This window comes from Pterocles gutturalis, unplaced genomic scaffold (assembly GCF_000699245.1).
Source record: "Pterocles gutturalis isolate BGI_N339 unplaced genomic scaffold, ASM69924v1 scaffold23168, whole genome shotgun sequence".
Lineage (NCBI taxonomy): Eukaryota > Metazoa > Chordata > Aves > Pterocliformes > Pteroclidae > Pterocles > Pterocles gutturalis.
The window spans coordinates 31492-57262 of NW_010126292.1; the positions used below are offsets into that span (position 1 = coordinate 31492).

The 25771-nt window shown below is 41.7% G+C and overlaps 1 protein-coding gene across 1 annotated transcript in view; it reads right to left on the minus strand.

Annotated features, from left to right (window-relative positions):
• TTC7A (tetratricopeptide repeat domain 7A) overlaps window positions 1-25771 on the minus strand; it is a gene marked incomplete at its 3' end in the record, with an annotated part of 72170 nt that overhangs the window by 23535 nt on the left and 22864 nt on the right. The window contains exons 8-10 of the mRNA XM_010078932.1: window positions 15831-15968; window positions 15334-15417; window positions 3956-4060 (exon numbers count right to left, since the gene is read on the minus strand). Of these exons, the coding sequence (XP_010077234.1) occupies window positions 3956-4060; window positions 15334-15417; window positions 15831-15968 (327 nt within the window). The remainder of the gene's footprint in view (window positions 1-3955; window positions 4061-15333; window positions 15418-15830; window positions 15969-25771) is intronic.

Here is a 25771-nt window from a genome sequence, read left to right on the forward strand (position 1 = left end):
AGGTGCACTAGTTTTAGAGCTTTTCTGGTCCTCCAAGACAGTTGGCATAAGCTTTAGAATTAATGAAGTATTGATTTACTGTTCACTCTGCATTTTTTTCCAGTTTGTGAAAACCTGTAATTCTGAAAAAGGTAACCAAAACATTGCTTATATTACTCAGTTGTTTACTGCAGGCTCAGTCCTGAAAGCTAGTAGTTGACAGGGCAGATGATCTGCTGATGTAAGCCAGCATGCTGCCAGTAATATGCCAGTGGAATAGTGCCAATTTACATCAGCTAATAATCTGGTCATAGTGTCACAAAAGAAGCTGGGGGTGTTTAGTTCTCCACATCAGGCTCTGTTATATATCGATTTGCACGGCACAATAAGAATGTATGCATTTTTTTTTTACTTTGATTTGTTCTGCATCAAGAGATTATTTCATAGCTGTGAGCTGAGCATCCCCAATGCTGTAAATCACTATCGTACAATTTAATTAATTTTGTCTTCCCTGGTTCTTAAAGTGTGCTGAGACACCATGTACAAAGACAGCAAAATGAGTTGGGTGACCACTAGACTGATCAGGAAAGAAACTGTTCTGTGTTCCTCATCACATTCTGTAATTATCCACCTACATAAATGTTTTTGGTTTTTTTTATTGCTAGTAACTGAAATAAGACCAAAGTACTGCTTGTCCACAGACCATAAACAAACAGAGTACAATACTGTACGAAAAGCACATAGCAGACAGATGTAGGACATATAAACTAGCTGTTTCATTTGGATAAATAGTGATCTGATTTCACCCTTTTCCTGCCTAGCCAGCAATCAAGTACACAGATATATTTCCTAATTGAGAAATTAATCATATTTTATATGTCCTGAAAAGCAAGATATATTTGAGTATTTGTGAATACTAATATTTGCCTATTAGACTGTTCCCGTGCCATGTCTATCCTCCTTTCTATTTATACTGGCATTGATCAGCTTGTTCACTTCCAGTTTAAATGATTCAGTTCTGATTTGATTGCCATGTAATTTAAATGCAAATAATTACTGTAAGGATGACATTTAGAAAAACAGCTCTGCTAAGCAGGAAGGTCTTTTTTAGGCACAGGAGTTTGCCAGTAACAGCAGAAGCATGCCTTTTGACTATGAGATATGGGAACCTATCACTTCAGTTCTTCTAAAAGACATTCTGATTTCCCTCTGACTCCCCTTAATTAAAACTCTTCTATAGCATCATCAAATATCAGGGTAGAGCATAGGCCACTGAATGAAAAGAAGAGGGGAGAGGAATATTTTTAATCTGTTTTTAGTTCGTAAGGCTGCACTCTAGAAAATGGCAGTAAAATTACTCTCTTGTGAAACCATGTTTGTATTTCATGCTGCACCTCAGTTCCAAGACAGGGTCTGATTGAAAAAACACTGAAGTGTTTCATGCAAGGAAAAAGTGGTAGCTAGAGGAAAAAATCTCTCTTACTTTGAGAGTACTTTATTTTCAGAACCATCTCGTTTCTCCCTTCTTCCTCCTATTTTAAGGTTAGACTATTGCTTTATCATCTCTGCCATGTATGAGAAGTCTGGAGATACTAGATTGCCCAAGTACAGAGTTGTGACTGAATTACAGTCCCACCTTCTTTCCTAACTGTCTCTGTAACAAGGTATTTTTTATATGCTAGCTGTGCTAGCAGGTCCAAAGAGATGCTGAGGAAGGCACCAACAAGGACAAATCCTGACTCTGCCCATTTCCTGGCATAGCAGCATCTTCAATTTGGGCTCATAATTTCACATTTACCTCCTCATCCATCACAGTCACCAGACCTTAATGGCACAATTTGAAATTCAGTCCTCAATAGTGAGAACTGCATAAACACCAGGGCAGCACATGAAAGAAATGTGATTCTATGCCATTTCTTTTCTCACAGTACAGAAATCTCATCCTTTCACCTCAACACACACCAGTGACCCAGTGTTTGGTAGAGTGCCTCCATTAAAACTTCACTGCTCCTGTTAAACATAACAAAATCCCAGATATCTTGATTTTAGCATGGAGTCTCATAAGATGCATTCACTGCATTTCAGTTTTGTCCAAAGGCTAGTCATGGCAGAGGTCACATGCTTAGCAAGTATCAAGAGACCACAGCCTTCCTGAAGTCACTATTTTTTTGTTAGCGTGCAGAGTGAACAGGTGATGGATCCAGAAGTTTCATACATATGTAGATCCAGTAAAGACAGCATATACAAATACAGTTATTACCATTACTCTGAGAAAATAAAGGTTAGAATTCAGCCTGATAAAAATCAAAGCACATCTGAATAGACCATTCTATTTGCCCTTCTGCTTTCTCTCAGGATCCTGAACTTTGCCACCTCATTCATAGTCATTGCACTAAAGGCTGCCCCCAGACTTCACACTCCCAACCAGTTTTTCCTTGTTTCTAAGTATCAGATCCAACAGTGTCTTCTCTCACTGGCTTCATAGCTCCAGTGCCTTCCCCCTGTTGGGCTCATGTTCACAGGACAGGAAGGCAGTAGAGTAAAAGATTTATTTGCAATATGGAGATCCTAAGCATTTAGGATCACTTAACACAACTGTTCTGCTGCGTTTACTTTTTTTTTTTGCCTCCTGGCAATCACTGAGACAGCAGAATTGCCAGGGGAAGCTGTCACAGTCTTGTAGTCCCCCACTATGGCTCCAAGTGAATGCAGGAATTCAGCCCATGAAGTTCCTCTAGGTTCAGAGCCTACAAGTAAAAATTATAAATATACTTGCTGATGTTTTAGACTAATGGCAAGTTGATCTTGCTTTGAAAACTTCAGCGATACTAATATGAGCATTCAATACAGTTGTAACACCTGGCTTTCATATTGTTTTAACATCTCTAAGAATCAGGAAAAAACCTTATTTGCTTTATTAAAAAAATCATTCACTATGAATGTTATTTTATATCACTGAATGACTTTCCGCACTCAAAATTTAGACACTGTGCTAAAGGTACAAGAGAGTTAAATTGCTCTATATAGAGAACAGAGGCAGGTTGGATAGTTCAGCAAGGATTCCCTCAAGGCCCTCAGACATGAAAGATTTTCCCTAGAACAAGATACTTCCCATTTTTTGCTGACTCATATATATTTAACCATTATAGTTTGAACAGTATAGTTCATTCAAAAACATATATAACCAGAACTCCTCCCTGACCATGGTGTAAACGGATATAACTTAAATTTAGCTGAACACCAACTTTTACCACACAGGGATGTAGAAGATAGGGAGGCCAGGTGTAGGGGGACACAACAACAGCAAATCCAGCCCCTACAACTTTTCACCAAAATCTGGGCAGATTCTTCTGGTATTTTCTTCCATGCTTTCTTGCATCTTTGTTTTACTTATATTAGCAATTATAATCCTTCACTGACTGCAGGGACACCTCGTGGTGAGGACAGGTGAAAACAGCACACTGCCATTCAATTAATTAAACTAAGCAGGAAAAGACTGACAGATGTTTCTGCTCCTTGGGAAAATCAGAATTTCACAGGCACAGGCTTCGACTCCTGCTCTGCTTCTGGGGCATACATTAAAACATCCAGAACAGAAAGCACTGACACAGCAACTTCAAGAACAAAGGACTGAGTTGTCCAACAGACCTGAACTGTCTAACAGTCCACTTTAATTATAACTTTTGTCTTCCAGGGGCTACACGAGTGGTTGCTTCAACTCAACACTCAGTTGAAGCAGCAGTCCCCAGAATTGCTGTTATTGGCTTCCCACCTCCTCCTTTGTTTAATGTGACAGCAAAACGCATTTCAGTGACTCACTGCAAAATCTCTTGCTGGGATTTTCATTTTTTAAAAGACATACATGTGTGTATAATTTTTAACAGGGATTTCCTTTCTCCCCACTGCAACTACACTGTGGCATTGTCACCACAGCACTTGATCCATTACATAATAAGAATTGCATCAGCTTCCTTACCCAATGCAGAGAACCAATGCAGACCTTGGCAGCCAGAAGAGGAACGGTGGGATCTGTAGGTCGCAGTTTAGCACACTCTTTGAGCACCGACACAGCATATGCTGACTGGAGGAGGGGGAGAGAGGAGGAGGAAATAAAAAAAGGCTGATAAGACAATGCTGTTCCAGAGTCCAAACAACATATTTCAGTAAAATGTACAAAGAAGCGCTGTGAAGAATCACGTCAGCAACAAGTTAGCAACTTTATTCCCACCTCCACACACACAGACACATGTGTGCGTGCATGCAGACTCACACTCTTCCCACACTCAGAGGAAAAATGCCAAGGCACCAGCCCTGGCCGGGCACCTTACAAGAAACAGTTTTCCTCAGCCATTAACACACTGGTTATTCTAACTCTGCTCTCCCAATTCACAGGAATTCTGCTACAGTTTTCCTTGCACACAACCATCATCCAGTAAGCCAGAAAAGATCATAAAGAGCTTATCCTCCAGTATATTAACATTTTAGGCCAACTCTACTCAGACAGAGCTTTGTGCGGCTAAAGTAATCTTCCTGCAGATTGTTTTGTGCCTTCTCCAGTACTAGAACATACAAGAATACAAGTGGGATCCCCCCATGCAAAGGGTGGAGCAGGCAACTGCAGTCTGAGTAGTGTGTGTTACAAAGAAGGCCCATAAAACTCTTGCTGTTTTTCTGGTGTTTGGTTACCATTAATGAATGATGTCTATTAAGATCAGCCGTTACACAGCCCTTTTGATTCAATGTGCTCCACAAACATTGCTTTTTACAGCACATATTCATGGCTGCCACACTTCAGAAGGTCTAAAGGGGAATGAGGAAAGCTCTGGTCTGAGATGCTGGTGAGAAGGCCTGGTCAGCCGATGAGGAGGTGACCCAGGCTGCACTGCCAGTCTCCTAGCCCAGTCTACCTAGACCGCAGTTTCTTTCACATTTCCAACCCTCCTCACTACTGACCGCTGATCCTCCCAAATTCTCTCATCCTTGAGCTCAAGGGGAAGTTTACTTCTCTCAGAATTTCTCCTGACATGCCTCATTCCTCCCGAACTCTTCCACACAGTCCCAAGACACACCCAGGCCTCTCTCACTCAGTGTCCCCTCTCAGAAGCACATGGAATAGTTGTGGCAAAAAAAACAGGAGAGCAGCAGCAGCACCTTGCCAAGTCAAACTAGCCACTATCTATCAGATCCTGGACACCTTCTCCTGACCCCCAGGGGCTTTGCCTACCAGAGCTGTGACCAGCACAGGCAGATGGATCTGGCATCTGCTCCAGTCCCCTGCAGCCCCACACAGCAGCTGCATGCTCCCACCAGCGGCCATCAGCACTTTCCCCTCCTCACACCACAACAAAGCAGGCTGAGCCTGCCGCCTCCTTTCTCCAGAGGACTCAATGTCCACTTCTTGCTATGGGATTCAAAAGCCTGGATAGGAATTTGATTGGAAGGGTGCCCGGGAAAAGGGAAAACCAGATGTACAGCAGCCCTGCCCATGCTAAGGCAAAGATGGGTTTTGTAGCCTAAGACACAAGCTCTGCAGCAGTGGAGACAAACCCTCCTGCTTGAAAAGCTTGGGTATCTGCTGCGCGGTCTGAAGAGGAGCAACAGCATTGCCCTACGTTCTCCAGGCAGCTCCCACCTACACAGAGCATCAGGTATCATCAATAAAAGTAAGGAAACATTTGCTATTTTACAATTCCAAATTCACAGTTTAGCTAAAGCCAGAAGGAAGCTTGTCTTTGAGCAAAAATGGGAATCAATAAACTTGGTCCTAGAGCTTAAACCATTACCTCACCCCTCTCAGAAACAAAGACTCGGGTAATTCAACCCTGAGGTATGGGAAGAAACACATTGCTGCACCCTGCTGTCATGAAGTAACTAGCATCCCACAGAATTAACATCCCTGACACCTATTTGTTCAGAATAACTAGTGTCTCAGGTTTTAATGGCATCTTATTCCTCCCTCTCACAGAATGCTACTTGTACCACAGGCAACTGGTATTCCCAGTACCACTGCGGTTCATATTGGAAATGCAAGCACAACCCCATGAGCATCCTAGCCTAGCACATCATCCTCCTGCCTGTATTCCAGCCCCACAGGTTCTTCCAGACAAGAGAAACCCAAAGAGTAGAGCAGGACAGTGTGCACCTTGACAGTCAGTGTATACGCAGCTCAACCCAACCCTTCTCATCTCACCATGCAAAACAAAATGAAGAGGCCAGATATGTAAAAGACAATACACTGTCCAGTCCTAACTTTCAGAAAGATACAAAGCTTGTGTTGGTTTCTCAGCTCCCCATCAGCAGTGTGACTGCAGGGAAAGCAGGAGGCACCTAGGAAGAGCTGACAGCCACCCTGTGGGCCAGCACAAAACAGTGCTTATACCTGAATGCCTCACACGTGGAGTGACCTTATCACATGCACTCTGAAGATCGATTTACAGAGCAAGAGCCACAGCTTCCGCACTGCTTTCAAAACATTTACAAAGCTAAGTCACTTTAAAGTAGTTTATAAAATTTGTAATTAAACATATGGAACAGAAATGGTTTTAGAAACAGGGTGGCATGAAGCCTTTCTCCCCAGCTGTATTTTAAAAATTCAAGAGATCTATATAATTTCACATTGAAAACCTTACTCAGCAGAAATTATACATAGATGAGGAAAATACTAGCTAAGGAATGACAGTAGAAAGAACAAGCCCCTCCCACAGTGACCTTACTTAGGGGAGACTGGCATGACATATAATATCAAGGTGTTTTAAAGATACTACAGACATTAATGGGCAGGGAACAAATATAATCCACTCAGTATTGAATACAGATGTCATTGGTTTGTAACAATATTTAATATGAAACAGCATTTGTGTAACATTGAAATAATCTGATAATTAAAATGTACATATTCTGTCACTTAGCGTGGGTGGACCAGGAAGTCAAGCACATTGTTTGTGAGATTCACTGCAATGCAATAATAATTAGAGTTATTTGTGAGGCATGTTTTGAGAAGAGCAGAGCTTGAACTCCAAGTGAGTGCACGCTTCCTACTCATAATTCTGAGCTTCAGAGGAGTTCACATCAAAACTCAAGCCAGGGTTTAAGTTTTTGCTGTTTAGCTTGCTAATTGCTGGATTATAACGACTGCACTGATCCCAAGGATTTCAGAAAACTGGGGATTTGCCTCTGGTTCTCATTCGGCATCTCTCTGAGAAAAAGGCTTTTAAGTCACCCTAAACACACACAAACCTGTTAAACAGACATGGTTTAAAGAAAGGGCAAGCTTGCCAACAGCTGCCTCATAGGGGTTTCAACTGTGTTTATGGGAGGTCTAATGTATGAGTTCTCAGCCTTAGGTTCCGCATTGGGTTTAAGGAGACCCATGACCATCCTCCCTTGTTATGACCAACAAAGCACAGAGCTCAAATCAGAATATGGAGTGAAAATACTGCCTTAATGGGAATGTTCAGCCAGTAGGGTTAAAAAAAAAGAAAAATAAAAAGATGAACTGTGTAGGGGACTTAAGAACTTCAATTACCTGAGTTAGGCATCTCTGTCCTTCATATACCAACAACTTTGTGTTTTTTGCAATGGAGACAGGGAAGGACACGGCACTACTGTTCCATATTTAAGCCCAGTAGCTACTGGAAGCTGATCTTCTCTGTCAATATTTTCCTCTCCTTATCTACTTGCACACAATACTTTTCTTCTGCAGAGATCACAAACATGCTACACAATAATTTATGAAAAGAAAATTAGGAAACGCAATTTCTAGGAAGGAGCAGGCAATACTGAAAAATGGCTGCTTTTGATACAGACTTCTGAGAAAGCTCTATGTATCACATCTGGGGTGGGGGAATAACACTTCTTGATCTGCAGCAAGAAATCACAAGGAAGCTATGATGAAGGAGATGGACGGAGAGGACACATCCCCCTAAGCAATTACAGCAACCATGGCTTTGAATCCTATAAGGTAGTAAAATGTAAAATATAAACCCCAACTCTCATTCCCCATTTACTAATTATATAACAAAGCATGCAAGCATAGTCCTCAAAGATGCTTGCACATGAGCAGTAATGAAGAATAGTCTCGTTCTTACTTTTCCAAAAGGCTCAAGAGATCTCACCATCAACTATGGTAGATGCTGCCAAAATGCTGGTTTTCCCAGCTCACTTCAAGAAATTTTCATTCCTTCCTCTCCTCTTCTCCCCCACCACACCAAACAAACAAAAGAAGGATGTCAGAGATTCACTCCATGTTTAGAAGATAAAGAAACCTTAAATCTAAGTAAAAGGAAGAAGAATTTCCAGACAGTAAATCATGCCAGGCAGACTTGACACACAATAAACAGTTGCTCTTCTCTTGCAAAGGTTCCAAAAACCTTTCTACTTTCTTGCTTCTTTGGTAATACTTTTCAGCCAAAGGGAAAAATGTTCCTCGAGGTGGTGGTTTTGGTAGACAGTCTCATTCCCAATTCACCTGGAAGTTTAGTACACAGATGAATCTCTACAACTAGTACTGCTTTACTTCTAGCATCATCCTGTCCAATTTAAAAAGTTACGCTCTCTCAAAGGGATTGTGGGGAAGTGAGGGGAAAAAAATCTCATTATGCAAGAATTAGTATTCCCTGTACCCTGGGATTCACAGCCATCTAGCTAAAAATGACCTTGAACCAACACAGGAAGATAACAGTGAGACAGCAATTGAGAACTCTGGAGCTAGTTGGTTTGGTGTTAGCTTTCCACTGAATTTCTAGATTTCTGCTAATCCCACAGCATAAACATTATTCCTGTAAGACATTTACTTCTCTCAATACAGGGACCAATTCTCCCCCTTTTCTTTTCCCCTGTGTGTAGCAAATTAGAGCATTGGAGTTAAGCAGCTTCAAATATTCACTTTGAAGAGTACCTGTTAAAATTTAAGATCTGTAAGCATAAATTTGTCCTTGCTAATGTGACAAACACCCAATTTCACACTTTCTGTCAGGCAAAGAGTGTTAAGTCTGAAGGCAATTATATAGCCCACCTAGGTATTCTGCTCAAAAGTCAGGCATCCTTGGAAATTTCCATTTTTTGTACTATCTACAGCACACAGGCACAACCCCTTCTAATCTTCCTTTTCCACCAAAGGGAACCAAACTATTGAATATCCCCTAGCTAGCTGACCTTTGTAACAGGATCTTTAACCAATGAATGCTCAATATTTTAACTTTCATTCCCCAGCAATGCTATTTAAGGAGCCATCCGAGGCCTCTGCTGCTCCCGAGGTTCCTGCCTGCAATGCAAAGAGAAATGTACTTTTTTTTGCCAGTTGCCTAGCAACCAGCCTAAGCTTTTGCAAGGAAACCAACAGAAGGAACAGCCTAAATCATAAAATTTGTCTGCTGTTGCTGCAGAATTATGTATCAAATATATTTATAACTTTTCTTCTAACCTTCTGGAAAGCTGTACATTGGCAGTACATGCATGGCTGAGTCAAACTTGAAGCTCCTCAAAGCTGTTAGAGACATCCGCTTCTACTGCACCATTTAAATAAGGGGAAGTATTCCTTTTTTTGGGTGCAACACAGATATGAGCAGCTCAGACATAGCTTGTCATTATTTGGCTATGACCAGTATGTATCAGCAACTTGCAAAGGGATCCAAAATGAAAGTTCATGTTTGCATAAGACTGGTTTCAAAACCCTAAGAATGCTGCCAGCACAAGCCTCGGGCAGGGCTGCAGTATCTCCCACTGCTGAGCAGCCAAGGGGAACACAGTGACACTGCAAGATTGGCAGACAAGCTGGAGCCTGCTGCTGCAGAAAAACAGCTGAGTGACAGATGCCAAGAAGGATGTGATTATTTCCCTTTGTGTAACACCAGATACCTCCTGAAGCATTATAAGAAAAACATTCAGGTAGACAAGCATGATTCTTTCCTCCAAAAAACGAACAAACATAAGGTATATGAGCAGTTATAAAAGCAGTTTTATCTGCCTGGTTTTGCAAGGTGCCACACTTGGTGTTTAAATCCCCCTGCTGCCAGCCTATCTTACCTATACGGTAACATTGACCATTGTCCCTGTGGTGTCCTCAGTACAGGCTAGCAGGGGCTGGAGAGTATCAGCAATGATATAGTTGCCATATCATTGAATTGAATCATATCAATTGAAGCCAAGCCTAAAGGCAAGCACTGGGCTGATAGTGTTCTGTCAACACCAGATGAGATGGGTTGGACAGCTGTGTACCTGGCACCCCAGGAACACATAACCACCATCAGCCATCCAGCACAAGGCCTGCTGAGCATAGCCCTTGCCTCCAGGTAACTGCTTCCAGCTCCACTGGGTTCTCACAGAGGCTCTTCCCCACAGCCCCTTCCATTGCCTCCGAGCTCTTCCTTTATGTACGTTTTGCTGCATTTCATCCCCTAAATGAATATACAGCGTGAGGGGTAAGAGCAGATTATCCTCTCCTGCAGATGCTCCAGATGGGGGAAGACTGTGAGGAGCCCTACCCTGAAAAGGAATGGGCAGCAGAGACAACATGTACATGGACTGACCACAGCCCCCAGTTCCCTGCCCCACTGCGCCTCTGCTGGGGAGAAGGTAGAGAAATCAGGAATAAAGCCTTTGGGCCCAGGAAGAAGGGAGGGGCAGAGGAGAGGTGCCTTTTCAAGATGTAGTTCTCAGTCTTATTCTGGTTTTGATTGTTAAAAAATTAAACTGCTTCTGTTTTCACCAAGTCAAGTCTGTTTTTTACCCATGACCATAAGCGGTAAGTGAAGCCTCCCTGTCCTTGCCTCAGACCACAAGGTTTTCTACCTTTTGTTCTCCCAGCTCTCTTCCCCATCCCACCAGAGGGGAGGAGAGAGCGAGAGGCTACGTGGTGCTCAGTTGCCGGGTGGCCTTAAAACCATGACAGACAGACAAAAAAAAAAAAAAAAAAAAGGACACAATGCAGATCTAGAAGACTTTCTGAAGTATTGCCAATTTAAGCTAGAGCCCAATCCCACGATGTGCTTCTGAGTTTCTACTCCCATAGAGCGCCAGTGACAATTTGGGACACCCAGGCTGTCTCACATGAGGCTGTTAGGTGTGGAAGGGAACAGAAATCTGAACATGGGAAATCTGATCCAATAGGTCTGAGGAGAAGGAAATGTTTGCAAGTTGCACGGGGACCCATTTCACATTTCTTGTGCTTGTAATACATCATCTAAACACTATGACAATTTTGCCTCCAACTTCAGATATGTCAGTAGAGCTACCCTAGTCCGCAGCAGACCTGTGTGCTGGTAATGTCCACAGCCTCCAGTAGAAACTGTTTAGCTGAAAAGCAACAGCAGAGAACAAGTCTGCCCTAAACAGCTGCCTCTCTCTTAATTACTGTGAGGACTAAAAAGTCTTCTCTGTAAATAAGAGTTTGGTCCTTCCTTTCCCCATTCTGCTTTATACAGGTCATGTCACTTTTTCAAAATCTTGAGACAGCAGATGCAACCCACTGCACTCATTTTACTCTGGCAGCAGGATAGCGGCTCATCTCATTGCCTGAGGACTCTGCCAGATGGCATCCAGCTATCATACCACTTGCCACTCAGACTCCATCCTGTCTATGCATGGCAGCAGAGCCAGGGAGCTGCTATGCCCACTCAGCCTCTGGCTGTTGTATTTTCACATTGTGAAGGTTATTACCAGCAGAAGCAACTTAAAGCAGCTGTGAAGAGTTCAGCATTCAGAAGAACAGTGATGCTGCATTACACTGATTTAAACCTCTCTTGTCTATCCAGAACTGTACTTGGTGACACAGGACATCTCTCAGTACTCTTTCTACAGCAGGCATGTCTTTGCCATTGTCTAGGCTTTCCCAACATTTCATTTAAAATTGCCAACAGAAGTCTTACAAATTTCATGGTGGATTTTAATCATTTAAATAAACATGCTCCTTTTGTTCAGAAAAAATACGTCTTGGTATACATGCATCCCCAACAATGGCTTAAAAAACAAGACAACACCATCATACTCATTATGCAAGTTGTTGAGAAGCACAGGAAAGCAAAATTGCTGTCACTCCATTATTTCCACCACTTAAGTGGACAGAAAACAGGTTATGCTTCTCTGAGCTTTTTCATTCACTCTTTTACAAAGACCTAAGGCCTCACTTGCTCTGTAAGAACTTACTGCAGTGATGTGCCTATTTTTGTTAGGACACATGCTTCATAAAATAATGTGTAAACTCAAACATACACACAGTAATGAGCCTAGGTGGCTGGCTTGACATTCAGACTTATCACTTGTGAAAAATGCTAGTCACCATTTGGCAATTTTGGGCTGGCAGAGGAGGAAAATAGTTTGAAGTTCAACTTGAATGACTTAACCTGAAGAAGATGAACATACAAAATAAAAGTAATACTAGTCAAATGCAGTATAGAATAAAGGGCAAGATAGGATTTTACAGCACATAAGATCAGAGTTTGCAAATCCTAAAACATGCTTTAAAAAAAAGAGCGACCAAAGTTTCCAGCATTTACAGATTGATAAAACTGTTCCTGTCGTACCTAGGATTTATGAGCATGATTTGCTGCACTGCAGAACAAGTAACACTGCAGGATGTGAGATTTTGAGATTTCATTACCAAGAAATAAGATCTGGAATTGGCTGTGACTGAGACAAGTGAAAATAGATCTTTTACCTATAAATGCTCAAGTGTACTCTGCATTCTGCAGTCTAGACAGACCACACTGTTTTCTCATCAGTTTGTTCTGCTGCACCAGAGCACTTACTTTTAAATGAACTCTGTCCTGCTATCAAGCTGTGAACCAGTATAAAAATGTATGCCACATCTCCTATTAGCCAGATGACGCACTGCAGAGTATATGACAGGAATCCTCAGGGAATACTTTGGGATTAGAAGCGAAATACTGCACAGATGGGATTGTTGGGTAAGGGAATTCCCTCTGCCCCATATAGGGCTCAGAACACTTAGAGCTTTTACATCAATAGACAAGATCAGGCTATTTTACCTTGTAAATATTTAAAGTACAGGCAAAAAGACATGACGTACTTGAAAATCTGAAAATGTAGGACAGTTACAGATACAGATACTTGTGTTCCTTTTTTTTCTCTTAAGTACCAAATATCCTGTAACTTCTAGGGAAGCTGAAGAGGTAAGCAAACATACAAGGAGGACAACAGAGTTCCCATGCAAATTGTTAGAAGTGAGAGATCAGGTCCTACTTCTCACCTTCATACTAACCTAATATTGAACCACGATTACCCTTGGGATACACTCACTGTCTCAACCATCAGCAGTTCAAGTCTAGATTTGCTCTCCAGCAGATTACCAGAGCTACAGCATTGTCTGCTGTTGAGAAAGAGGTTACACAACCTGTAAAGCCAATAAAGCTCCCAGACAAGTCCTATGAGTGTTTATGGGAAGATACTGTGCCCTTTCGTCATAGCCTATATAGTCATTGTTGTCCTCAGTATGAAGAGATCAGGTATCCGGAGGATTTGCAAAGGCACAGAGGGCAGAAATGTGCTAACTCCAGATGAATGCCAAGGGGAGCTGGACCAGACTTGTAAACCCCACACCCGACATAGGCCAGTACAAGGTATTAGCACTATGGCACCAAGCTTATTGTTCGAGTATTCTGCCAGTAGCTTCGTGTTTCCAAAGTCTAGCTGTGATTTTCATATTTGAACTGGATTTTTAAGTGCTTGTACAGAACTCTCAGGAATCTGTGAGCCTCTTTCTCATTAAACATTGCCCTTCAGCTCCCTGCTGATCTAATACCCTTTGTCAAAGTTTTGATGCCTCCTTTTGATTATAACAGACCTAGATGATTTATGGACAACTGTGGAGTCCCAGAACAGAGTTAGAGTTTGCAAGGTCCCATCAAGTACACCCCTGGCACCTTCACAGTGGCGTTGCTGCTGACTGATATTTGCCTAGGGTGTTCCACAGATCCCCAGTGGCACAGGCTCCACACAACCTCCACAGGCAATCTTTCTCCAGTGTACTTCTATCCATTATTTTGCCTCTTAACAGGAAATATGAACTTGTGTTACTGCAACTGAAAAGCATCATACCTTGTCCCACCCACCACAAACAAGACTAACCCCTTCTTCTAAGGGCTCTTAAAGACTTGTTTCTCTCTTCAACTTTTTTCTCTCCTTTAAAGTAATAAATTTCAATTATTTCAATCTTTCCACAGTCCTGCTTACTATACCCTTGGCCATCCTTGATGCTCTTTATTAGGCTTTCTCTTGTTGGCCTCCCATTTTCTTGAGGTATAATGCATAACAGCCAGTCTTCCAGGATAAGGCTTTGCCTATGTTCACAAAAGTGAAGGAATCCCTTCAGACATCTTCCAAGCTTTGCTGCCACTTACATATCACAAGATGACAACTTCTTTACAAAAGCATGCCACTGTATACTCATCTCCAATTTCTGCTCCAAAACCACTGTTTCCAAGCCAGCTTATAGCCATAAAAGACCAGTAATAAGTTACCATTTGGCAGCTGACTGCTAGTTGCTCTCTCTGCTCAGTTCCAAATGGATTCCCCTACACTCCATGGGCACAGAACATAGGACCGTAAGAAATGGTCTACTACTGCACAGCATTAATTTTCACACATCTCCTGGAAGTGTAGATGGGCACCCTCGGAATGAACAGGCTAAATTTTGTACCATCCATGTTTCCTGCAGAAAGTCTACTCTTTTAAGACTAAAAAATAAAAGCTCCTGCTGCTTCTGCCTTTCTTTCACAACTGGACTTCAGCCATCTCACTGGTTAACTGGTAACTTTGACAAATACTATACTAATTTAAAAAAAAAAGAAAACACACTAAAAACACATCCATGCAAATATTCACAGCATTTCTTTTTCTACAGTATCTTTTGCACGAAACACTTGAGCGATATTAATCCTTACAAGCTCTCTGTGAAAAAGCATTAACATTTCCCTGATCAGACAGAGAAACCACAGCTTAAAGAGAGGTTTAAGTCAACTGCCCAAACACAGAGTGAGTTGATGACAGCTTTAAACATCAGTATCTTTCTTACGATAAGCACACTTATGTTGAACCAGCAGAGAATGGACAGATACGTAATGCTTTTCAATTCACAGCTATGCACAAGATCTGTTCTCTTCTTGACAATGAGAAGCAAACACTACATGGAAAGAACTGTACTCAATACCAAATGCACATACCTGATCACAAAGTGCAACCAGAGTCTAAAAGAACAGCACTGTCTTTCCATCCTTTCACTTAGCTGCCTGATGGCACCTACCCCCAACAAAATAAATGACAATGTGTGTTCAAATAAGTAAGCTAGATACGATGCATTTTCCTCTGGAAAAGTGTTAAGTCCTTTGGTTTTAACCTTACCTTTCCACAAGCCACCATGGACAGGGCAAGCTGGTACCAGAGGTGAAATTCATCAAACGCAAACTTCATGGCTCTCTCCAAGCACTGAGAAACAAATGTTGTGAGAAATGTCAGTCTTTTTTTTTTTTTAATATATATTTTGTCAAGACTGTTGCTTGGCTCAGTAATCAAATCAGGGGAGATAATGTGTGGTCCAGAGACAGGCGATTTTTTTTTTAAATTACATGATTTCTGTCTTCTCAGTTAAGGAGGCTTGCTAGCATATACCATCACTTCAAATGAGGGCTACTTTGCTCAAGTACCTCCACTACAAATTATTTTAATGTCTCAAACAGCTCTGTGCATATTTCTGGCCTGTGCTGCTATAGGTCTGTAGCTGTTTCCACTAGTTGCCAACTAGCACACCTCATTTTCACCTTCCCTGACAAGTTACTGCAAAGACAGGATTTGCTTGACCCTTTCAAGTGGAAGCTGCAGCAGAAGGCAGGAGGAGGTACCTCAGAAAGCATGACATACTGCCCTCTTCTGCCCAGCGTGATGCTGAGGAGGTCGTAGACCGCAGAAGCATCCTGGAGGCTGACAGCTCGGTCATCCTGCTGATCTGGGGCTCGGCTGATCACTGCGTCCCGGTTTGCCTGGGCAGAGACACAAATGGAACATCAGACAGAAAAAGAGCAAGAGAGAACTGACTCCTCCATAGAAAGTTCCACTCATCATCCTTGGCATTTTGTTTAAACTCATCTTGAGATTTTTTTTTTTAAATCATCCCACATGTAAATCAACACAAGGAAGGTGTTTCCATAGAGTTACTTTTTGTCCACATGAAGCAAACTCGAGAAGACAGCTGTACACACAGAAAGGAACTGCTAGGAGTACCTCATCTGGATTTCTTTCACAGAATCAGAGCAGTAGAAAACAGACATACCAGATCCCATTTCCTCAGTAATTAGAAATTCAAGGGCTATCCTTAAACCACATTCCTTATTACTTCAATTGCCTGCAACTGTGATAACTGCTTCCATAGTTGATATTTTGTCTTCATAGAATCATAGAATGGTTAGGGTTGGAAGGGACCTTAAAGATCACCAAGTTCCAACCCCCCTGTCCTCTGTGTCTGTGCTTGATTTCTTCCCAATAGTGTCTTTGTTCTTTTTTTCTGATATTCACTTTTTATTTTTTAATTTGAGCAAGTTGCCTTAGTAATCAGATTTGCCTGTCATCAATTTAATGCAATTAGAGGTCTGGGCCAATACAACGTAAAAAAAAAAATTATTTTGTAAGTGTTAATTTTGCATAATCCAGCAGTGCATTGCTCAGCCTAGATCAAAAAATAACATTACTTTTGACAGAAAATGATCACTCTAGCGATTTGTAAGGATGTCGCAAAATACCATATGCCAGGCTCAGATTTACCTCAAGATCCCAGCCTCTCTCTTTTCTGTGCATAAAGAGGGAGATTTCAATCCCAGAGTAAAAGGAAAAATCCCTCTGATTTCCAATCACAGATTACTTCACCCAGACTGCCCATCCTCTGACAGAGGCCGTGCTGGACACCATTGAGCTCTAGCACTGACTGATAGATAGCACAGGGAGTTGCCCTGGGCTCCTCAGATGAAAGGGGTGCAACATCAGACATTCAGGTCTAGACATCTAAAAGATCAGAAAAATTAGAAGAATGCTGCAGGTGAAACTGGTGGCAAAGACAAACAAAATATTCCCTCCCTGAAACAAGGAGGTTATGAGATTTATTTTTATAATACTTACTACTATAATCTTACATCTATTTCTTCCTAATTGGAGAGAGGGTTTTTTTTTTTTCCTAAAAAGGTTAAACATGGGCATTAGGTGTAATAAAAATTTCCAGTATATGCAGCCCTTAAAGCCCACACGTATTTCATTATGATTAAGCTGCAGCTGTTTCATCATGATATTATCTGTGTAATGCCCCAGTTCCAGGCACTCTTCATCACAGCCTCCAGCCAAGACAGCAAACACAATTACTGACAACTAACACAATCACAACCAAGAGCTAAATGGCAACCGCAGTTAAGGCAAACTGACAGGTCAGACTCAGTCTAGTGTTTGCACAAATAAACTTTCACCAACCCTTGTAGCCACAAAAGTATGTTTTTCATATTACTGCAAAAGATGTAATTTGTGATTTAAAAAAATAGTTCAGAACAACAGGTTGCATGAGAGAATGAAACCATCTTCAAAGAAAAATATCCTGCAACCAGAGTACAGAAGCATCACTCGTCTACCTTTACTAGCAGAACTAAACAAATAAGAATAAAAAAAATAAACAGATGTTCACGCTCTGTTTGGATTTAGCCCAAGACTGCTACTTTAAAAGGAAAAAAGGTGTTAAAGGCATATACAGAACGATCCTTATTGCCGAGTGAATTCTCCTATGTATATACAACAGCATTAACAATTTTTTGGCACCTGGTTACATTGTTATGACAATTGTTGGCAGAAAATTGCTACTGAGATACCACCCCCATGCTCTGTAATCTCATGACCAACCTCCCCTTAGAGTCAGCTATAGCCTGATGCTTTTTTGGGTGTCCATCTAGTACCAAGCTGTGATTTTTTTTAAAGTTGACGCATTAACACGACAGAAAAATTATTAGAACTTGTGAGTGCCCTTTAACATCTGCTAATAGATATTGGTACTAGAGGGAAGAACATGCACAAATCCTGCAATAAGCAGGAATATAAGACATATTACAAGGATGCAACATTCTAAAATAGCAGTCATACTGAACATATCCTACTTTACCTAAGCAGACAGCAGTTAAAAAAATAAATATGCAAAGGCATGACTAATATTCTTTCCAAGAAGGTCAAACCTTCTTATTTCGTTCAAGTTTTCAAATCTCAAAGCCACAGAAGGTCTCTGCAATCTATCATTCTCTATGCTTGCATGCATAAAAGCTGCTACTCAGCAAATGCATTGTCACTTCCAACCTAACAACTTTAATACTGAACCTATTTCTAATTGCTAATTCCTGCCGCAACAACAACAACAAAAAAAACCAAAAAAAACCCAATGAGTTCCTGTATTATCAGTGCAAACAAACTGCACAGTAGCAGGAACAAGGAACGCATCTAACATAATAACATAAAAAGGCATCATTTACTACAACAGTGTTACATACAGGAGACCACAGAAAGGAATGTGAATCACTATTTCTTGAAAACCACTCAGGGAAATTGGCATGTTTTGTGGCCTGCTTCTCACAGAAGGAAGGGTGCTGTGACCCTGATCACCACTAGCCATTTTTTTATCTTTACCTTTGTTTATGTTTTTGTAAGCTTCATTTTGGCAGCAAGAAATCCTGACAGTCACTGGTAAGTACAGGTGTGAAATAGTTGCAGAATTACTGCAACACAGCATACACTCATTCTGTTGAACAGGGAATTTTACTCACTGAAATGTACACACAGAAATATTTCATTTTGCATTTGAGAATTCATAAATTTTAAGCCATTTACACCAACATTTTTCTGATATCTGCATTTCTGTTGTTTCAGACTGCTAATTTTCCTGAGCACAAATGGAAAAAGGGTTTTTTGTAGCACACTCATCTTCAGTGTATCAATAACATAAGTAGCAATTCCCAATTTGTCCTACCACATTACTTCTCCTCCGCTACAAGCAGCAGTAACACATCTACAAATACATTTTCAACACCCCCAGCATGACTCTTCCATTTAAGCTGTTCCCATTGTCACACAGGCATGCCTCACAGCACACAATCAGGGTGGAGAGAGATGGTGAGTCACACCATTAAAAGAAGGGAAGGTCGCTAATGCTACCAATGGGAGTTCTACCATCAGGAGTTAGCATAACCTGCATTATACAGAGCAAAATATACAGTCAATGTCCCTTTATTTCAGATACTCCTAGGTAATGGTGCAACCCAGAGTTGCATCACGTTTGCATATTTTGGGCTTCATTAGACACAATTAGCAGACTACACAGGTGGCTCACACATGAGACCAATTCTGTCTGGGGAGATAAGCACCATCCTGTAGTCAGCCCAGGATTGTAAGCACCTTCATCCCTCCCTTTCCGCAGCCCAGGGACACTGCCCACCTGCCAGCCATACACATCCAAAAGGCCCCAGCGCAGGCTGGTACCCCTGCGCTGACCCAGCGCTCAGCCATTGCCATGTCTCTATCATGCCTGAAGCACAACAAGTGTTCAACCTGACCAGCCACAGAATCAGCTGGGGTGCAGTCAGGCTTTTTAGGTCTGGCTCCAAACCACACCAATGCAACAGAATGGGACTTTCAGACCCATGCTGGCTCTGACAGCAGGGAAGAGATCTGCTATCTAGGGATCTGCAATTTAACTTACAACCCTACTGAGCTACAGACAGCTTCTGTCTTCCTATCCCCATATACAATATACTTACCTGTAAACTAAATAAGCCACTCATACATGGAGAATCTGCTGTACATCAATGACCCTGATAATTACAGCTTGTTTATTACATATAGAAAGGAGAAGAGCCACAGCAAATCCAAAGAGCCATTACTTCAGCAGTTATTATGCACACAGTTATGCTGCAGAAAACTAAATTTTACCACAGTACAAAGATGTGCTTCTCAATAAAACGTCAAGAAATCACATGAATTACAATAAAGCATATTCCACGCAGCAGCCCTTTCTCACAGCAATTAGCTATGAAGTATCCTTTAATTCCTCACTTTGAAACATGGCTCCCCCTGGTTTTTTTCAAAGAAGAAAAAGAAAGCAATTAAAATTTTTAATGAGTGCCTGCTGCCTGCCCCCTAATTCACGGGCATTCTAATGTTCAACTTCTGTCTTTCATAACAGATAATTGCCAGATCCACTGCAACCCATCTATACAGAGTGGCAGTATGTTTTACACAGTGTACTGTAATAATGTAATTGGTGTGATTCAATACCAGCATTAAGAGAGAAAAAGAAGTGCTATGTGTGCAAGATTGACAACAAGCCTTTGAAATCACACAGTTGATGCCTCTACTGCTAAGTGCTGGGAAATATTTAGCCCATATCCCCTGAGTCTCCACTCTGGCTGTTTCACCTGTACCGCCAAAAAAATGAATGAACTCTTCACAATGGCAAGGACCCATGCACATGGAAGAGGCTACTGGCTTTTCACCTAAGTTATTGATGATATCTACACAGTAGTTGAAGGTTCCCGGCACTAACATATATGAAGAAAATATTCAGGGTTGAGCTGCTGAGAAAATGGGAAGCAGGTGGAATAGGGAGGAAATATCATACTCGCAGCCACTCCCCAAACTGCTCTTACATAGATACTACAACTTGCTCCATTTCAGACATGAAGCACAGCAAATGAAAACTTACTGCCTCGTGAACTGTGCGGCATCTGTCTCATTTCTGGTAGGCAAGACATCACAATTTACTAGTACTTCATTCAGATGTCTCAGCAAAATAATCCATTATTATTGGTTATCAAATATGACCATACAGATATATCTTATCTCTCACCAGGTATATTTTAACATCTTGTACTGTAGCAGAACTAATTCTGGAAACATCACTCAAAGCAAGACAGACATACCCTCCCCCAGCCAAAATACCCCAACAACCCTACACAAAAGGAAGGGAGAGGGGAAAAAGAAATTAAATTTGTTATGGATACTGTCTTGGGTAACAAAGTAATATACTTGCTGTCAGTACCCTGCATTTAGAAAGCTATCTTCCAAGAATTTGCATCCTCCCTGCAAGTTCAGAAACAAGACTCCCTACTGCAAAGCAGAAGAAAAAAAAAAAGTTCTTTATCCTGTCTCCAGCAATTCACATTAGAACTATTTATTCAAGAGGGAATTAACAGAGGTGGTGTATTTCCCACCAGAAACATCGTGCAATCCACCTTTGGAGGTCCCAAACACATAGTTTTGCCTTGCAGACCAGTTAAAGAGACATTTGGGCTTGCTACTGTAAGTGCACAGCCATGATTCATCAGAAACCAACAGAGCAGGCAATCCTGTCCCCAGCTGTCTCTTTCAGGTGCCATAAAAAACACTCATGATGGTCATCCAGCTGTTGTATCATCACTGGACTTGGTGTCACTAAAAACAAAAAAAAACCACAAAAAACAAAAAACACAAAGGCAACAAAATATTCTTCCCCTTTACCAACCCACTTCTTGGACAGCATTATTTTATAAAGCTAGGAACTGTAGAGTTAACAGGTTTTACAGAATCATAGAATGGTTTGGGTTGGAAGGAACCTTCGAGATCACCTAGTTCCAGCCCCCCTGCCATGGGCAGGGACACCTCCCACTAGACCAGCAGGGACACCTCCCACTAGACCAGGTTGCTCAAAGCCCCATCCAGCCTGGCCTTGAACACCTCCAGGGATGGGGAATCCAGAGCTTCCCTGGGCAACCTGTTCCAGTGCCTCACCACCCTCACAGTAAATAATTTATTTCTAATATCTAATCTAAATCTGCTCTCTTCCAATTTAAATCCATTACCCCTAGTCCTGTCGCTGCATGCCCTTTTAAAAAGCCCCTCTCCATCTCTCCTGTAGCCCCCTTCAGGTACTGGAAGGCTGCTGTAGTGTCCTCCCAGAGCCTTCTCTTCTCCAGGTTGAACAACCCCAACTCTCTCAGCCTGTCCTCATAGGGGAAGTGCTCCAGCCCTCTGATCATCTTTGTGTCCCTCCTCTGGACCTGCTCCAACAGCTCAACATCCTCTTGCATTGGGGGGCCCCGAGCTGGATGCAGTGGGGGTCTCACCGCACTTCTCTTGATGCAGCCCAGGATCCGGTTGGCCTTCTGTGCTTAAAAATACATGGGTTTAATCTTATTCCATTAAAGGTACACCCACAGCCATAAGTTTGCTCTCAGCAGTAAAAAGGTCAGGACAAGTCCCAGTATCTTACTTCCCCCCACCATCTGTTCTGTGCTCTTAGGATCTCCAAGGTCAAGTCGCCTTTAGGGATTCAAATCAGAGGTAAGATGGGGATGACATTTCTAAATCTTTGTTACACAGGCACAGAATTTATTAGTTTTGGATACAAGGAGCTTCGTTTTCAGTATGAATGAACACAGAGCCAAAAAAAATCATGTTACCTGGTATGTTAAGTGGACTGCACCAGCCAGAGCCCTAGTTGTAAGAGCCAGCATTGCCAAGGGCTGAATAAAGGGATTTTAGACTGTGCTGGATCTCAGATTCAAGAAGGCAAGGTTTTTAAGTGCAAAGAACTTTTTCTTTTTTTACCTTACAAGTAAATACAAAAAGTAACAGAAAATGTTCCATTCCTGGCTCTGATAAACTTCTGGCTGACTTTAAGGGTCCGTTCAGTCAACTCGGAATACTCCTGAGAATAGTTATTAAAACAAACAAAACTGTGGCTAAGGGTTAGTCCTGTCAAACCCCCCTTGTCTATGCCCCACAGCACAAAGCCCCAGAGTCCCTGATGGCAGAACCAGTGCTGTTCCCACTGGCAGCACGACGCAGAGAAACCACACCACAAGTCATAATATGCCCTTGGCTCTCTCTACAAACACAGCACCACTAGTTTTGATGGGTTAAATGCATCAGAAAGAGGACTAGCGGTTTAAAAATAGGCCAGTCCATTTTTTCCAACATGTGATAGGAACACGTCATTTCTACCACAGCCTGAGCTTGTAAAGGCTGTCACCAGCTGGCCTTCTCCTCGGTCTGAAAGAGAGCATTTTCCTCCTCTCACAAACACAGCCCATCCCTACCATAACTCGGGCTGTGCATACGGAATTTATGCCAGGCAGCCACAAACACCCCTAAAGACAGCCCTGACTGTGGTAATCTTCAGGCTGCCTGATTTGTTTCACTAGATTCCTTCATGAGAACTCTACGGCCAACCACCACGAATAAACAACAGCTGGTACAGAGAGCACTTGCCGAACTCAACAACTGGGATGCTTTTCATGGTTTTCTGAGATGCCTTAGCTTATGAAAGTAGGTTCCCGTTTTCAACAGGGCAGAAAGGATATAGGAGGCAACTCAGGAGAGTACCACGAGGAAAGAGGCCACAAGCTTTCCCTGTAAGTGTTAATATACCCACAAAAGCATCTTCAAAGCTACGAAAGAGGCTACCATGTTATTTCATTATCTGAAACTTTTACACACTTAGGCTCAGAGGTGGAGCAAAATGCTAAAGGAACCCTTAATTACCCCTTTAGAAGACATTCTCATTTCATCCCACCAGAACATGCAAAGTGACTTCCTTCCACCGCAACGTAAAGGGATAAGAAAAAAAGCTGGGGCAGCATCACAAGCCAGAACCCTGCACCACTAAGGAAGATGTGCTGGAATGTAGGGTCTGGCTCACAAAACCTTAGAGGTGATTTCTTCCTGTCTCCCTTACAGGAAGGGTTCCTGTAACATCTTGTGAGGAGCTGCACAGATCCTTCATCTACTGGTTAAGTAGATGTTAGCATCACCTTCGGAAGGCAAAACAAACAGAAATAGACTGAACTTCAGCAGCAAACTACCTAGGACTGATCTACTCCCTCCCTGAATGGCTCGGGGTGGGGAAAAAAAAAGGTGTTCCAGATGTATACGTATTGAAAAAGCTACTATGTCATCCTTTCATCAAATTTAGCACATATTTACTCTGAGGTTCTCCGAAATTTATGCTCCTCCCCAGCAAATCTTTGCCCCTGTGCCCCCTGCATATGCTGACAATTCTTCTGTCCCTCCTCCCCCATTTTTGTCCCCTCTGAGCTTGTTTTGGAGTGGCAAAAGTCAGGAAAAGGCACATACAGCAGTTGTTTAGGTTTACAGTTCTGAACAAGAGTTAAAATGGCATGGTTGCTCTTTTGTCTCTTTAAAACTCAGACAGGAAAAGTACCTTTCTGGTGAGTTTTTCTCTGACAGAGCAACCAAAGTGTCAGAGAAGCTGGAGAGCTCCCAGCAAGCCAACCTAGTCATATACTTCTGTTTCATTGTAAACACTTGATTTGTGTTTGCCAAAATCCAGGAACACCAACTATGCTGCTTACTGGCCTACAGAAATGTACCATGATCACTTGCCACTGACACTCTCTCCAGGAAGGAAAACATGTTTTATTCAGTTGTTAATATCATATCATTAGGGAGACCTCAACTGGAAATCTGCTTCTTGTTAACTCATTTTCCATAAGCTTCAGCAAGTTTTAAAAACCAAAAAACTTCAAACAATACAACCTGTACACAAGAAAACTCACTAGCCTACAACAAAGCTGTCATGGAAAAGATGTCTCATGTCATAAATTAAACAAAATTCCCCCTTCTTAGTACCATAACTGTAAAACCACAGGTAAATATCTATGGATTGCAAACATACGTAAGAATCAGATTGCTCCCTCTGTTCCTTCACTTAAGAAGCACATTCCTGTGGTTCCTAAGAGAGTTTCTATACACAGCTGTATTCTATAGACTTGTCCTGTACTTTCATTAAAACAATAAACTCATGGCAAGCCTATTGCTAATACAAGAGGAAAGCTCAGATGTTCCATTTTCCAAAATACAGAAAGACAGAAATGGTTCCTGCAGCACTCTACTGCAGGATCTTTGATTATTTAAGTGTTTAATATGCAGCAGATTCCTTGCATCCACCTCCAAAAAGTTCCTATCTATAGAAGACAGCACTTAAGCAAACATAAGCTTATTTATTTAGCCTTGAATTCAGCACAGCAACAGCATTTTCACACTGCTTCATCCACAACTTCGTTACAGGACCAGTTTCCCATTTTACATACTATTTGATAAAACAGGGATAACTTTAATTCACCTCAGCAGAGCACAATTATAAAGTTCAAGGTCCCACAAGACCTTCCTGATTGCAAGCCCAGTCCCAGAAAAGGCTGGGGCAGCCAGTACTGTCATTGCTCCAGACCCCTGATCCTCCTTCCAGCATGGATCAGCCCTGACAGCCACGCTGACAGAGTTCTTCTGATTTTAATAGAAGTACATGCGGTGTTCTACAAGCCCTCACTACTAGAGTCTCCACTTCTAATTACAAAACACCCTTCTGTAACTGCAGAAAAGCCCTTGAAATCACAAAGCAGATATACTGTAGAGGCTTTATCTAGAAAGCAGTAAAAAGCACAAAGTATAGTAACACTCAAATGTGTATGATTTTTAAGTCTATTTAATATTTTGGAGTGGTTTCACCTCTTCTATTTTTCCCCAAATTTTAAAAACAATATTAAATTGCCATGTCCAGAAGAAGTTTGCAGGAAAAGGGAAGGACTTGAGCCAAAACAAGACAAACTTAAGGAAACAAAAAACAAAGCAAAACAAAGTTTCCATAGTATCTCTTTTCAACTTGTCTGAAAGCTGTTTAAAAGTATCTAAGAGGGTCATTGATGCTCCAAGGTTTTCAAATCTCACTTTAAGCTACAAGTGACCACCCAGTACTTAAAGAAAAGTAACTTTCCCT